Source organism: Hydra vulgaris, chromosome 04 (assembly GCF_038396675.1).
Source record: "Hydra vulgaris chromosome 04, alternate assembly HydraT2T_AEP".
Lineage (NCBI taxonomy): Eukaryota > Metazoa > Cnidaria > Hydrozoa > Anthoathecata > Hydridae > Hydra > Hydra vulgaris.
This window is the reverse complement of record NC_088923.1, coordinates 27,333,208-27,349,553: the sequence shown is the minus strand read 5'-3', so window position 1 is coordinate 27,349,553 and position 16,346 is coordinate 27,333,208. Positions and strand designations below refer to the sequence as shown.

Below are 16,346 nucleotides of genomic sequence, written 5' to 3'. Positions count from 1 at the left end.
TTTTATTTTAAAAGTAAGTAAATATATATATATATATATATATATATATATATATATATATATATATATATATATATATATAGGTAATACTGCAGTTAAGTGGCGTAAAGTATTTTAATATTTTTGCTTTTAGCGCTCTCGCTCGCAGAGGCTAAAAGTTCCTAAAATAATTATAAAAACCAAAATAGATAAATTTCAAAGTAGTTATTTTTTAAATACGTTTTTGTTTAATATTTTTGTTTTTTGTTTTTATTGTTGATATTTAATTATATTAAATATCAACAATAAAAACAATAAAAACAATAAAAATAATTGTTTTTATTGTTGATATTACATTTATATTGTTAATATTTACTTATTACATTATTAATTATGCAAAGAAATTTATATTTTTATATTTTATGTTTGTTTATTTTTAGTTTGTTTTAGACAAATTTCTTATTACAATTATAGAATATAGGATACTGCAATTATTGTTCTTGCTAATATATTTTTAAAAATAATTGAAAATAATAATTGAAAAATTTTATTTATCAACTACAGAGGATACTGACGAGACACACAAGATAAAAATGCCGAAAATATTGGAAACTCTTTAAATGTTTGACGCCAGATAAATTCATGCAGATGTGATGTAAACAAGTTTTCACGCGTACCAAACTGTTGTCGAAGTTTACGTTTGACACGCATCCAAAGGTTTTCGACGTTTTGTGTATGAACATCGCTATCAAGGGGATTAACAAAATTGCGTTCATGCACGACAACTGAATGAGAATATATACCATCTTGGAGGTTATCTAAACCAGCATAAGAAGCCCAGCCATAGGAAACGATATGACTTCCTGGCAAAATAAACTTTTCTATAAGGTTTTTAAGAGTTTGTGCATTCCGATTGGGAACTTTAACTAAGTAGCACTTGCATGACTCTCTTTCGATTCCACCATATACCCAATGACCTGGGCGCCACTGCCCACAATGATATTTACGGTAAAAGAATTTAGATTCGTCAATTTCGACTACAATTGGTGCCCCAACAGCGTTAATACCCCCTATCATTGTTGGATTTGTTTCCAGGTAAATTTCACAGACATCTCGGCAAAAGTTTCTCGAATCACCTAATGTATGGCTAGCGTCATTCATAAAGGCTTTATGTTGTATATCGCTCTGTAACATATTCCGACTCCACCCATAAATATAACAAATTAACTTTTGAAGTATCAACTTAGTTTGACTGAATAAGGATCCCTCTCTTACATTTCGCCGCTGTTTGCAACCTTTGCAATACCACTGGTAATCATCTGTGGCATTTTGATTTGCATTTAATCCAAACTGACGTTGGCACGTATCACAATACATACTATTTTTTATCAATCCGCGCTTTGCTAGCCACTTTAAAGCAGATAATGGTTGTTTAATAGAGTAACCAAGCTCCTTTAAACACCAATTTTTTTGCAACACACGTGGTTCAGCCAGGATTTCATCTTCATCAACAATAGTTGTTGGAGCAATTGGTCTCCCACGACCAACACGTTGCATAGCCATCTAAACAAATATTTACCATGTTAACTAAGAATAACTGTTCACTTAATAGAAATAATTTATTCAGTGCAGAATTAATTAATAAAATTAATTTTTGTATATATAAACATAATACGTATATAATATATATTATAGAAATATAAAAATAAGAAAATTTAACAGCGACAATTACTTTTACTTATTTTTGTATGGAGCTTTTCTTTTCTTTTCTTTTTATACATTTCGAATTTTTCCGTATTCGAATGTGGTTTTCTTTGACGTTTCGCAACGTCACTTTCAGATTAATTTTTTTCCTTTTCACCATCGCAGAGTTTAATTAAGCGAAAATTAAAAATTATTTTACGCCACTTAACTGCATATATATATATATATATATATATATATATATATATATATATATATATATATATATATATATATATATATATATATATATATATATATATATATATATATAAATGTTTTTTTAGGATCTCCAATTATTTGTACTTTATATTATAAAGCGTATTTGGGATCCTCAAAAAACATTTACTTACTTTTAAAACAAAATCAAATATTATGATATTATGTAATATATTGTCATAATTTATACTATATTATATAGATTATTCTATTCATAGGTTATACTATTTAATAATGAATATTGTCATAAGTTATAACATTCAGCAAATGTTATATTTCAACGAGGTATAACCTATGACTTGTTAATTTTATGCTAATAGTATGATTTAAGGATCTTAAATCATTTATAATTTATATTACTTATTTTATATTTATATCATTTATAGTATAAGTAAATGATATACGTATAATTATATTTAAGTATTTATATAATTATATATATATATAAATATAATATTATTATAATATATATAGATATATATTTATATCATAATTATATAGGGTAGATTAGGGTAATATGAGCACCTTAAGCAAAAATTGGAATAATTTCAAAAATAATTAAGCTGGATCCAAAATTTTTGCGAATAAACAATATTTAGGGATCCCTTCTCATGATCCACTTAGATATTTGGGCACTCGAAGTTTTTTCTTAAAAACACAGAGGTTTTAAAAAAGTCACAAAAATGCTCATATTACCACTTGGTAATATGAGCACTTTAAATTAGCTCACAAAAAAACATTAATTTTGTAAAAAAAATACCAACCTGACAATTAGAACTAATTTTTGGAATATAATGATTCGTTATTAACAAAACTTATCATTAAAAGATCAAATTTTAAGCCACTTTTTGTTGAAACAATACTACTATGTTTTCCGCAAGAAAAAAAAAAATTAGTTCGTTATTTTTTCAATTTTATCAACTCAAACCTTTGAACGATAAAAATTCCATTTTTTTGAATTTAAATTACAGAAAAATATTTAGTATTGTTAAAATATTAAAAAGTTTTACTATATTTTATTTTTATTCAAAAAACCAATTAAAACCAATGCTTTTTTAGGAATTAAAACTAGGTAATTTCAATAAAAATCAATGGGTAATTTGAGCATGCCCTTATTACACAAAAATGGCATCTTTAAATAAAGTCAAAACTAAATGTTTCTATGCATTGTTTTTCAAGCCAAAAAGTATTGGATTAATTTCATGAAATTAATCCAATACTTTTTGGATTAAATATGAAATTAATTTCATATTTAATCCAAAAAGTTACTTTTTGGATTAAAATAATGAAATTAATTTTATTATTTTAGCACCAAAATTTCGCGCCACAGATTTATTCATGCGTGATGATATTATTTTAACAACGCAAAAAATTTAACACCGTTTTAATTAGATGATACCCGCTAATTACTGCATATATATTTACGCTAATTGTACTAATTCCTGTTATCACCACATAAAGTCGATTCAAAAAATACATAGCAACTTTAACTTCACTGCTTACATCTAAGAAATCTTTAAGTATGCTCATATTACCAAGGTGCTCATATTACCCTAATCTACCCTATACATAAATATATGTAGATATATATTTATATAATTTACTAATATAAATGGGTAAATCTGCAGTTAAGCGGCATAAAATAATTTTTTTTTCGCTGTTGTGAGACTTGCTCAAAGTGGTGACTTTTTAACATAAACCTAAGGAATATTTTAATATACTTTTTCATTTTTTTATTATTTAATAGACTGTCTGCCCCAACCAAACCCTCAGTCAATGTTGCGACACTTCCTTGTTGCAGCAGGCTATAAGATAGTCGATGTAGCAGCACTCCCTTGTAGTTAAAACAAATTCTGAATACCTTGTTTTAAATTTAAGATTTGCAGTTCAAAAACATGAAAAAGGAGCATGTAATACAGATGTCAAGATATCCAAAAAGTGAAGGCTAATGCAAGCTCTTGATTGAAATGGTGGTTGTCCAAAACGTGCCTCAAAAGTGTAAGCTAAAAATACTTGATGGTTTTTTTATTTGTTCTAACTTTTCTTTGATAATTTATATACTTTTCTTGAAATATAATGCTTTTATTGTTACAATGTTTTTATTGTATTAGTCAAGCATTACAGAGTATTGGGTTTTATAGTTTGTACTCATTTTTGCAGTAAGGTGGGCTAAAAGTATTGTAAAAAAAAAATTTGCAAATCTATAATTGGCAGGGAGTGGAATAGTTGCTCCATAGTAGCATTAGTGAAAACAAAAAAGTAGAGCTCATAAATTTGTTGGTCTTGGGGTGTCCCAACACTCTTGAAATATCACCAATTTTATGCAATTTTGTAATTTTCTGAGATTTTACATACAACTAGGCAATGTTTAATTTAGTTACTTAAAATACTTGTACTACTCAGTACACAAGTACACACTACACATGCAAATAAAATGTTAAAGTCTTTATTGTGCTTTGTTGTCAAACGTTTTCATTTTCTTTCTGGATTCAATCATTCTCGTTGTTCAGTGCAAACTGCCGCCGATGCCTCAGTCACTAGACGAATATGTCGCTCGGTGGCTTGGGTGTGGCAGGAAAATTGTGGCAGGCTCCTAACAAGCTGGTTGTTCCTGCTCTTAGCGCAGTCTTATAGCTCTGCTTCAGCCAGGTGTTTCGTCATCGGAGGTTCGCTACATATAACCGAAGCAGCCTGTTAGCGGTAGTCAACCATCTTGAATGTATCACCGGGCAATTCTTCACATCCGGATACCTGCAGTTATGCTCTCGTCTCCTCCACTTGAAGATGTAATGTGGCCTAGGTACTCTGAATTTGGCAATAGCTGCTGCACAACGACCTGGAACTTTATATCTGTCGCACAAATATGTTTATTCTGTGAGCGAGATTGAGATAATTTGGTAGGTTGAGCAGAAAAATTTTTTATGCGTATTCTACCATTTCAAACGATTGTAAATGTTATTACAATCAGAGAATAAATAGTGGAGAACAAAATTAAATTATAATCTAAAATGCACAATAAATAATTAACTCGGTAGAGTTGTATTAGCAGGTTTGAAATCGCCAAACTGAGTAGCAAAAAAATTATCAAAAACCAACAAATTTTTTTTAAGAGATTTTTTTATTTACGATTATTTTGTGGTCAAAGTTGTTTTGATGTTGATAAGGCTCCAAATAAACGTCTTTTTGATGGTGCAACATGTGAGTTAACTGACATATAAGCAATTAAAGATGGTGGACGAGATTGAGTGATGGACTAAATTATGTAAAGTTACCCTACTGTACTGGTATGTTTTATTCGAACAAGATATAATGAAACATTTATATTTATATTAATAAAGATAATAGTTAGTTAATGTTTTACAACTTATTAAAGTTTTCTATAACTTACTATTTACATTTTGTTTATATCATACTTGTATTTATTTCTTACAATCTTTCAGTAGATTATTTATATCATACTTGTATTTATTTCTTACAATCCTTCAGTAGAGTATTTATATCATACTTGTATTTATTTCTTACAATCCTTCAGTAAATTATTTATATCATACTTGTATTTGTTTCTTACAATCCTTCAGTAGATTATTTATATCATACTTGTATTTATTTCTTACAATCCTTCAGTAGATTATTTATATCATACTTGTATTTGTTTCTTACAATCCTTCAGTAGATTATTGTCATATATATTGTTACTAAATTACATTATAACAACAATGTAATTTAATAACAATATATTTTTACTAAATTACATTGTTTATTGTTGAATGCAAATTTGAATTTTCTGTATAAATAGACTTTTAATTATTTGATTACATTAAATTATAAAAAAAAATTATATTTTAAACTAAAAAACTCTTACATTTTCAAAAAGAAGTTAATAAAGAATGATAAGAAAACAAAAAATTAAAAAAATAATTTGAAATTAATAATGTGAAGAAAATTAAAAAACATAGCAAAAAAAGTAAATTTACTTTCAAATCTAAAGCAACTTTGAAAAATGAACTTAATTTTTTTTTATTAAATTTGGATGACATATTTCTCAAAAGTCAAGTTAATATTGCTAACTGTTCTTTTGAGTCGGATGGTGTTTTCCAATTGCTTCTAATGGGGTTCAGATCTGGTGAGTTAGCTGGCTTTTCGTTAAAATGTATTTCTTAGTATTAAACCATACTTTAATAAGTTTCGATAAATGTTTAGGGTCATTACCCTGCTAAAATTGCCATCTTAAAGGCAAATTATTACCAGCAAAAAGCAACCATTTGTTTTTCCAAAATATCTTTATATACGAAGCAATCTTTGATAAGTTTAATTTTATATAATGATCCTAAAATAAAAAGTATTTTCAAACCGTCACTTCTTTTCCATGTTTTAAATTAGCTCTTGTATACTATGAGTTTAAACGCTTGCATTTTGTACATTTGTTTTGAAATCATTTTTTTAACTTACTCATTGAGGCTGTCCGTTAACTACGTGAACAAATTCGCCCCCCATTTTAATTTGATTTTCATTTTACTCTCCCCCAATAAGAGTTGTTTTTCAAAATAATATTTTTCTATAAATTATAATTTTTCTATTTAATCATGCTGCTCTCCTAAGAATTGGCTTTAGTTTTGGAAGTTTAAATATATTTAAGTATTACTCGTTAAAAATTTGTTACAACCAACATTGAAGCCAAGCGCCTATAAACGTGTGGTAAAGCAGACTGCAGTAACCTCTGGAGCATTTAAAGCTACTATATTTTAAAAACATGGGTTAGAGTTTTATCTTAATGCTATTACCAACCTGGCATTTGTTCCTAAAAAGACGGCTTTCTAACGTTCAAAAAACGTTCTGAACGTCTTTTGAGCGTTTAAAAGACGTCTTTTTTGGACCAAATGCCCGCTGGGTATGTCTTCTCGTTTACTGCTCTGAGCTCTGATTTTCTAATACTTAAAATTAAGTTTGATTTTCTAATATTTAAAATTAAGTTTGATTTTCTAATACTTAAAATTAAGTTTGATTTTCTAAATTTAAAATTAAGTTTGATTTTCTAATTTTTGTAGTGTTCGGCACAAATTCAAATAGTTTGATCAAATATGCGTCAAATGTTTGAAATGGCCAAATTCAAATCTTCCTATTTTGAATTTAGATCAAATTCAAATCTTTCCAAGATTTGATGTATATTTGAACGTTATTTAACTTATTTCATTTATTAATTTTAGTTATCTGAATCTATAAATTTTATTCATATTGCAGCATTTGTTACTATTTCTCACACATTACAGCTTCTTTTATTCTTTTTAATCTAACCAAGACTTCAAGCACTGGCAAGCTTGAATGGTATCTGCAGAGAGAAGATTTCTTTTGTCAGTAATAAGATTTTTTCCTAATGAGAAGAGCCTTTCTGATGATACAGATGTAGCAGGAATGGCCAGGTAATCTCTGGCCATTCTGGATAGGTTTGGATATTTGTCAGATCGAGATTTCCACCAAAGTAATATGTTGCTATTATTGCCGCCATCTATCTTACTTGTATCATTACAATAGTTTTCAAACTCATTACATGGGTTTGATGAAACACGCGATTTGAACGGGGTATATTTTGAAACGTTTTGAATGCTTGTAGCAGTTGTACCATTGCTTGGGGCATAATTGATTTGATATTCACAATTGACTGTGTCCATAATCTTTGTATACGACTCGCTGTTTGCGCCCTTATCATTTTTGTAATATTCAATACCAAATCTTGGGTCCAGGACAGTGCAGATAGTAAAGCAGTCACTAGTCAAATTATAATATTTTGAAATTTTTGCGAGCGCTGCAACTGTAGAGCGGTGTAGATTATCTTCAGGGTTGGTTTTTGTTGGTTTTCCGGAAACCACTGCAAAGACCCCGGAATAAAGTGATATATATGTTTGCGGGCCTGTAAAATTTGGCGTTTTTTTTTCAAACGCAAAAATTGAGAACAAAGTGAATATTTGAAAATCAAATCCAAATCCTCCAGATATTTGTCAAATCAAATCAAATCTATCCCCTCAAAGAACAATTCAAATTCAAATCTTTAAAGGTTTGACGTATATTTGATTTTGCCGAACACTAAATTTTTGAAACTAAGTTCGATTTTCTAAATTTAAATTTAAGTTTGATTTTCTAATATTTAAAATTAAGTTTGATTTTCTAATACTTAAAATTAAGTTTGATTTTCTAAATTTAAAATTAAGTTTGATTTTCTAAATTTAAAATTAAGTTTGATTTTCTAATATTTAAAATTAAGTTTGATTTTCTAATATTTAAAATTATTTATTTCAAAGGGATGTCGAATGGAGAAAATCTTAAAAAAAAACAAAGAAATATGAAATTTTTTAGTTTTGAAGTTTAAAACAGATCGCCGCTTAAATTTATTTTTTGCTAAAAAATAATATAAAAATAGAATTCCAGGTCCATTCCATTTACCTGTTAATATTTTAAAATATATTTTTTAAAAGGAAGTTCTTTAATTCACAAGCTAAATCACAACGTACCAATCTTCAAAAGACAACCAATATCACCAATATTCTCAGCTCATAATACTTTACTGCAGCGTCAATTGTTTTTTATTTAAAAAACACTTTTTCAGATCATCAACTATCGTTTAGCGTGAACCCATTTTAGCTGAAAATAAACATTCTCACTATAAATGACATTGTTTCAAAATTTAATACGTTCAAGCTTGTTAAAAAAAAACGTTTGAGTTTGATATAAAAAGTGATAAAAAAAACCTATTTTTTTTGTTTATTATATTAAGTAAGTTAGGTTATTCAAGCATACTTTTTTATTTTCTATTTTTTTATTTATTTATTTTGAAATTAGTTGCGTATTTTTTGACCGAAAATTAGGTTACAAAAAACCTCTTTAAAAACGTGCAGACACGCGCGTTAAATAGTGAAATTGAAATAGATAACTGTTGGTTGACCAAACAAAACAAAAATTTCATGCTACACTTAAGAAAAAGCACTATATACTGACAATGTGGTAATCTTTCATGCATAGAGTTTTGAAACCTGCTTTTGTGGATGAAACGTAGAATATTTATAGAGCCTGCTTCTTTCAAATAATTAGAAAAAAAAATTTCTCTCTAGGATTTTAAAACTTTAAAAGTGTTTATGATTTCTATTATAATTTCAGTTACTACTAATTATATAATACTTGACAAAATATAATTCGATGCAAAGGAACATGCAATAATAAAATATGCTTTAAAACATTCCAAAATGGTTGCCGTTTATAAAAACGTTAGCAAATATTCTCAATTCATCATACATTTTGCTTTTTTTGTTACCACATTAGCAAAACTACACCCCGATGGTTTCAATTACGAAGAGTGTCCCCCAAATCAAACTAAATGTGCTTTTTGGCTAGTTATCCAAGAAAAGTTAACCATGATTTATGAAAAAAATCTCGTATACGCTCATAATGGAAAATTATATTTGTACAATGAACACCATTCTAACTACACAACAGATGTAAGTTTTAAATCATTTCATTATGAATAAAAAGTATATATGTTAAGCGATATCATCATCATCCCGATTAAAAACCCTCTTTCCTATAACTTAACTCTTAGCAAACTCTGGCTCTGCTTGTTTCTATTGCTTCTCTTAATTTTGCAAAATATGTAATTTAAATTAGGATCGAAATAAATTTTTTTTTTTAATAAGGTTTTTTTTTCTAAAGTTTTTTTCTAAATTTCTGGAGCATTTAAAGTACTCACTATGTTACTTTTGGAATAATTTAGAAAAAATCCAGAATATTAAATTTAGAAAAAATCCAGAATATTAAATTTAGAAAAAATCCAGAATGTTAAATTTAGAAAAAATTAGGGAATCGCTTAAAATAAGCAGAGCCAGAACTTTTATCGGAATACCGACAATTGGTATCTTCGGTAGTTTTAAAAATGGTTGGTTGGTCAGCGGTTAAGATTCGGTATTTTTTGACTCATTTTTTATATAATCTATGGCTATATAAATAAGATTATTCTTCTCTTTTTCAATTAATATGTCTATCGTAAAGTCAAGTTCTGGTTTGACGTGAGCTTTCAAAAACACTTAAGCAAATATATATTATATAATATATATTTGTTTAAGTAAGTGATAATGCTATAAAATATAAAATAGTTATAATTATATAAACAAAAGAACCTCCTTAACTAATAACACCCACAATTTATAAACTAATAACACCCACAATTTATAAAGAGCAAAAATGTTTACGACCAATTTGTTAAACTCTTTTTGAATTCTTTCTTCCATTAAATTTCGAAATTTTGCTCTTTGTTTTTTAAAGTCCATAATTGGAAAGATTCTTTTAACGTTGATACTGCTATAAACTTGCATTTCTTTGAAAGATTTTGTATATTTATCTATTTCTTTAATAGATTATGTATATGTATACCATATATTTGAAAAAAAAACAACTGAAGTAATTGATTGTGCATATTTAGTCATTTTTCAATATATGTGTATCATATATTTGAAAAGGTTTAAGTAAAAATGATTTCATTTATAAAAGATTTATTAGTTTGTGTTATCAGTAAACATACACAATACTAAAGAATGATTTTATAGCTTAGATTATAGGTTTATAATTTTTAGCTAACATGTTGTTTAGGACCACCATGGAATTGAACAAATAAATTATAATTTATAGTTGGCAAAAAAAATTTCACTATTTATGAAAACTAGTGCAACAAATTGAAACTAAGTTATATCATTGGATATTACCAGCGGTAATATCCATTATTAGTAACGACTTTTGAGGGTGGTGAGGTTGAGTTCCGCACGAGGGCGGGAAATAAATTTGGGCGGAAATTTGGTTATTTTACGTGTTGTTATTTTATAGTTGTAAATTAAAAAAAAAAATTTCATGCATAAAAAACGTTCCTTTTTATTTTGTATGTAAATTAAATATTTCATGGCAATGTATTATTTTTTAATTTAATTTTTTAATACTTTTCATGTAATTTGCCAGCAAATTTATGAAGTTGCCAGGTGCAGCCTGAAAGTTTTCGGATTTTAGAAATGTAAGGAGGTTATCGTAATGAGAGTTTTTAAGAACGTCATATAGAAAACATTATATAGCAAACATCAAAAAGCAAATGTCATATAGCAAACGTCTATTCTCCGTTTTTTAGTCTTGGCAATAATCTAACGTTCTGTTAAAATTATTTTTGGTATGCTAAACCCAATTTTCATGCCACGACCTATAGTTTATGACTTTTTTGACTGTGAGTGCCAATTCAACAACAGTCCTTTGCGATGCATGCCTTGTTTAGCAGAATTCGGTTCACCACCCTCGCGTTATTTATTGCTTTAACTTTCACAAAACCTTTATATTAATTTATTAAAAACTTTATTTCTCGTATACGATAGCAAAAATAGCTTAAGATCAATATTAAACTGTGTAATTAATACACATAAATGTATGCATAAAAACCGTTAATAAAATGTATGCATAAAAACCGTTTTAAAATGTATGCATAAAAACCAATAATAAAATATATGCATACAAACCGTTAATAAAATCATTTTTTTAACGGTTTTAATGCATACATTTTATCAACGGTTTTTATGCATACATTTTATCAACTGTTTTATGCATACATTTTATTAAAATGTATGCATAAATACTGTTAATAAAAGGCATGCATAAAAACCTTTGCAGCATATATTAAAACCGTTGATAAAACGCAGAAGAACCGTTAATAAAATGCAAATGAAAAGAAATAGATAAGTAGATTGCTTTATAAAAAGAATCGCGGAAAAAAAGAAAAAAAAATAACCATGATAATAATGATAGTAACTTAATAAAATTTAAGTTTTTGAAATTTTGCAAAAACGGATTTTTAATGTTTTATCTTTTTTATACATTTGTCGATACATCTAGAAAGTTTCATATCAAGTGACTATGTATAAAATATTTTTTGGTCTCATATGTTAAGTTTTCAGTAGTAGCATCAACTTTTTGCAACATCAAAGCTTAAAGTGTTTTTTTTATTTATAAACAAATTACATAAAATTAGAGTTTAAATTAAACTGCAAGTTTTCGAAGTCAATTCTAACTTTTTGAAGTCAATTCTTCACGTTAATATCTAGTTTATGATTTTTGTCTAATGACAAATCAAAACTATTGCAATTCAAGGCGAACCAAAAATTGTTCACCGACAAAGTTTTTTTACGTTTAATTAAAGATTTTTTAAATTTTTTAACGGTATTGTTCTAGTCAATCAAAGCCATAGAGCTAGCAGTAGCTAGCCAGATCTAATCAGCATTTAAGCAAATACTCATGGGGTCTGAGTGCTTGATCCGGCTAAACGGATACGGTCACATTTAACAATTATAGTTTTTCTTTTTCTGATTTGGGATGCTACAAAAAAACGGTTCTACCTGACATCACTTAACAGAAGCAAATAATCAGAAGAAAATAAGCAGTATCATAAATTGTATGTAGTGCTAGAAAAAGTATGTAGTGCTAGGTTTTCTATAGAAAAACTTCTTTCTGAAATCAAAAAAAATAGTACAATATTTTGATTAAAAGTTTTACATGCAAACTTTTGACAATACAGAGAATCAACAACATGTTAACAACATGTCAATCGAAAAAACGCTATAAAGTTCATTTGTTTAAAAATATTTATACTGAATCGTTTACAGAATTAAAACTTCAATAATTCATTTACTAAAAAACAAACCTAAGTATTAAAATAATATATTTAGATAAAAACCTTTAAGGTAAATACTTATCAATTATAGGCTTATGTGTAACACAAATGAAATTCTAAGTAGTGTTGTATAACATGTTAAATGTTTAAGAACTTCGAGATATTTTGTTGTTACAATTTCCCTGCATCTTAAAGTATCTAACAACGCATCTTAAAGTATCTAACAACGCATCTTAAAGTAGCTAACAACGCATAAGGAAACATCTGACATAGTTAAACTTAGTATATTCCTCTATTTTAGGTTCCAATGGACAAAGTTATGTCAGTGGATGGAGTTAATCGTATGGTTGAAGCAGTTAATGGTACAGTGCCAGGCCCTCCAATTGTTGTATATGCTGGACAAATGGTTACTGTTCATATTCGCAACATGCTTTTAAGCGATTCAGCAACTATACATTTTCACGGTTTACATCAAAAAGATACCCCTTATTTTGATGGAATGCCATATATTACTCAGTGCCCTATTGCTGCTGGACAAACCTTTACACATGAGTTTAAGGTAACATGTTTAAAAAATAATCCACAGCATATTTAAAAAATGATTATTTTTGTATTTTAAGTTTTTGACAAAAAGTCAAAAACTTAAAATACATCTTTTTAATATAGGCTTCACCAAAAGGCACCTTTTGGTATCATAGTCATGTAGGTGCTCAGAGAACTAATGGAGTATTTGGTCCATTTATAGTTAAAGAACGACCAAAGCCTGATGAGCAACCTCTTATAGACATGATTATGACTGTTGGAGATTGGCATCATGAAAACTCTGATGAGGTAAAAAAACACAATTCCATAAACGAACATTTATTTTGTTACCATAGTGAGGTTTTATTTATTTTGGTGAGGCACTTTTTTATATCTGAAACCTTTTAGGTGTACATAAAAATGATATACGGAAACTATATAGGAAGAAATAGATATGAAACAACTCATACGTTGGACGGAGGAAATTTCAGCGCAGTGCCGTGGGTTTCAGGTTTGATAAATGGTAGGGGAAGATACATCGATAAAATAACGGGTATATATTGACTTTTATTATTCTGTAGATATTCTTTTGTTTAACTTATAGTGCGTTCTATATTTTTTAAATTTAAAATATATATTTTTTTAATCAGGTGTGAAAGTAATGGCCCCTCTAACCTGGTTTAATGTAACCAGAGGTCAAAAATATAGATTTCGTGTCATTGGAGTTGGTTCTATATATCCCCTGCGTATATCAATAGATGGTCATTCATTAGAAGTAATTTCATCTGATGGTTACGACATTGAACCATGGATTGTAGAGTCGTTTATAATAAATCCTGGGGAGAGGTATGATTTTATACTTACAGCAGATCAGCCCTACGGCAACTACTGGATACGGGCTGACAGTCTTGAGGTTAGTTCTATACTTTGCACAGTTCTTTGTACAGCCTTATTGTAATAGATGTTGTCGTTAACTTTATTATTACAACTTTATATGTTAATTTATATATCATACATATATAAAATGTTTTGTATACATATTATGCATATAATATATAATAACATTATGTACTTCAAAAACAGTACTTTATAAAAATATACCTTTATTTTTTAATCAACTAGGTAGGGGTTAAAGACCATACTATTGAAGCTGTACTGCACTACGAAGGTTCACTAGAAGTAGAACCAACCAGCAACCGCCAAAATTGTTTTTCCTACAGACCGTGCATTGTTTTAAATTGTCCATTTTCGATATTTCCTGTTGGAGCACATACTCAATGCATTAAAATGAGCGAAATGAAGGCAAAAACAAATAAGGATCAACCTCCAAAAATGGATGAAGATTCTCTTGAATTTTTTCTAAATTTTGCTTTTCCAGGAGATGGTATAGAAAAGTTTACACCTGGAGCTGTTAACGGTAGAAAGTTTGAAAATCCAGGGGTAAACTCGTTATTTCAAAACGAGCAAATGGAAAGTGATTACGATTGCGACAAAAAAGATTGCGGTGAAGATAAAATTTGCCATTGCCACTACCAGCTGACCGTACCTTATAATAAAACAATTCAAATGATATGGACAAATATGGGATCAGGTTCAGGTTGGGCCCATCCAATACATTTACACGGACACAGCTTTTATTTATTAAAAATGGAATATCCACCGCAAGATAAAAAAACCGGACGTGTAATAGGTAAATTTTGGATTTTATAAAAGGTTTTTTATTTACATTTTAAACAACTTAATAAAAAAGTGCTTTTATTTTTTAGGCGAGACACCAGATATATACTGTGCTAATACCAAACTTAGGTTTTGCAACTACCCAAAATGGAAAGATCCATCTTGGGCAAACGGGAATGTTCCTGGTCTAAATTTAATTAACCCTATTCGTAAAGACACCATCATAATTCCAACTGGTGGATACGCTGTATAATTTTTATTATATCTTTTATTTTTATTACAACCTTAAGAAACGTGCCCGTAATAAGTCTTTAATGAGTTTAAAAAATTGAAAAACATTTTTTTTTATTCAAAAAAGGTTTTGCGTTTGAAGTCAACGAATCCTGGGAAATGGTTTCTACATTGTCACATTGAAGTCCACGCCCTTGAGGGTATGGCAATGGTGTTTAACGAAGCTCCTGAAAAAGAAATTGTTCCACCCCCAGGATTTCCTATTTGTAATAACTTTTATAATGATCGGAGCAGAGACATAAATTTCTACAAAGAAAGAAAATGTAAAATCTTAAGACAATTTGTTATCATTTTGTTTTTCAATAGTTTTTTGCTTTATGCATTTATCTAAAAGTTTATAATATTATTCAGGTCCAAATATAGAAGTTATGGAAAATTCTCCAATCACAAAATCAACTATGAATATTATTGTCACTGCCACTCTCGCAATAATAATAGGACTTCAAATACTTGTTATATGCGCATGTGCTATTTTAAACAGACGAAATTTGCTTCCGAAAAAAAAAAAGAAGGAAAATAAAAGAGAAGATAGAAAATAAAGTTATTTAAATAAACATTTTGATGTAATCAAGATTAACTTACTCAAGGGATGAATTACGTCGTATCAAATTAATGACGTCACTTTTTTCATCATCGACATTTTTATATAACAACCAACATTTGTATATAAATTCACAATACAATATAAATAATGTTAAAATTTCAAATAATTATTTGATAGTTTTTTCAAAATTTTGAAATTTTTACTTTAAAAACTATATTCGGGGAAGCCAAAATAAAACTTTTTTTTAACTTTTACTTTATTACAATAGCGCCTTTAATACCACAATAAAAACTTGTCTTTTAGTTTTTAATTTCAATAAAATAATAATTATAAAAGAACAACTATATATTCTTCCAAAAGAAACGATTTTACTTCGTTTAAATAATTTAGTCATATAAAAGTGTAAACTATTAAATATCATAAGATATGTCCGTTATATACAGAGATTCGCGTAATATGAGCACTTAAGTAATATGAGAATACCAAAAGGTTTTTAAAATGTGACGTAGTGAAGTTTATGTTGCCTGGTATTTTTTGAATTGAGTTTATGTGGTGAAAATAGAAAACAGTATAGTTACAGAAAATTTATTTGCAGTAAATAGCAACTCTCATGTAATTAGGAACTCTCATCTATTCAATTTTTTGTGTTGTTAAAATATTATCATTCCACAAGAAAGAATCTGTTGCGCGAAA

At 28.1% G+C, this 16,346-nt stretch overlaps 2 protein-coding genes across 3 annotated transcripts; one reads left to right on the top strand and one right to left on the bottom strand.

Annotated features, from left to right (window-relative positions):
• Nucleotides 1-484: 484 nt before the first annotated feature.
• LOC136079718 (uncharacterized) lies at nucleotides 485-8,581 on the bottom strand. Of its 2 annotated transcripts, none has more exons than XM_065795942.1 (2): nucleotides 8,377-8,581; nucleotides 485-1,542 (listed from the first exon to the last, which is right to left on the bottom strand). In XM_065795942.1, the coding sequence occupies exon 2, from the start codon at nucleotides 1,540-1,542 to the stop codon at nucleotides 538-540; it is 1,005 nt and encodes a 334-aa protein (XP_065652014.1). In that variant the 5' UTR covers nucleotides 8,377-8,581; the 3' UTR covers nucleotides 485-537. The 2 variants fall into 2 exon arrangements, with proteins under 2 accessions (XP_065652014.1, XP_065652015.1); XM_065795943.1 differs by having other exon boundaries at nucleotides 8,445-8,581.
• A 384-nt stretch (nucleotides 8,582-8,965) lies between these two features.
• LOC100198324 (uncharacterized) lies at nucleotides 8,966-15,841 on the top strand. The gene is made up of 9 exons (XM_065795941.1): nucleotides 8,966-9,425; nucleotides 12,921-13,178; nucleotides 13,286-13,450; nucleotides 13,550-13,694; nucleotides 13,792-14,054; nucleotides 14,264-14,831; nucleotides 14,908-15,065; nucleotides 15,177-15,372; nucleotides 15,461-15,841. Exons 1-9 carry the CDS (start codon nucleotides 9,174-9,176, stop codon nucleotides 15,646-15,648), a joined length of 2,193 nt encoding a protein of 730 aa, XP_065652013.1. The 5' UTR covers nucleotides 8,966-9,173; the 3' UTR covers nucleotides 15,649-15,841.
• The last annotated feature ends 505 nt before the right edge of the window (nucleotides 15,842-16,346 follow it).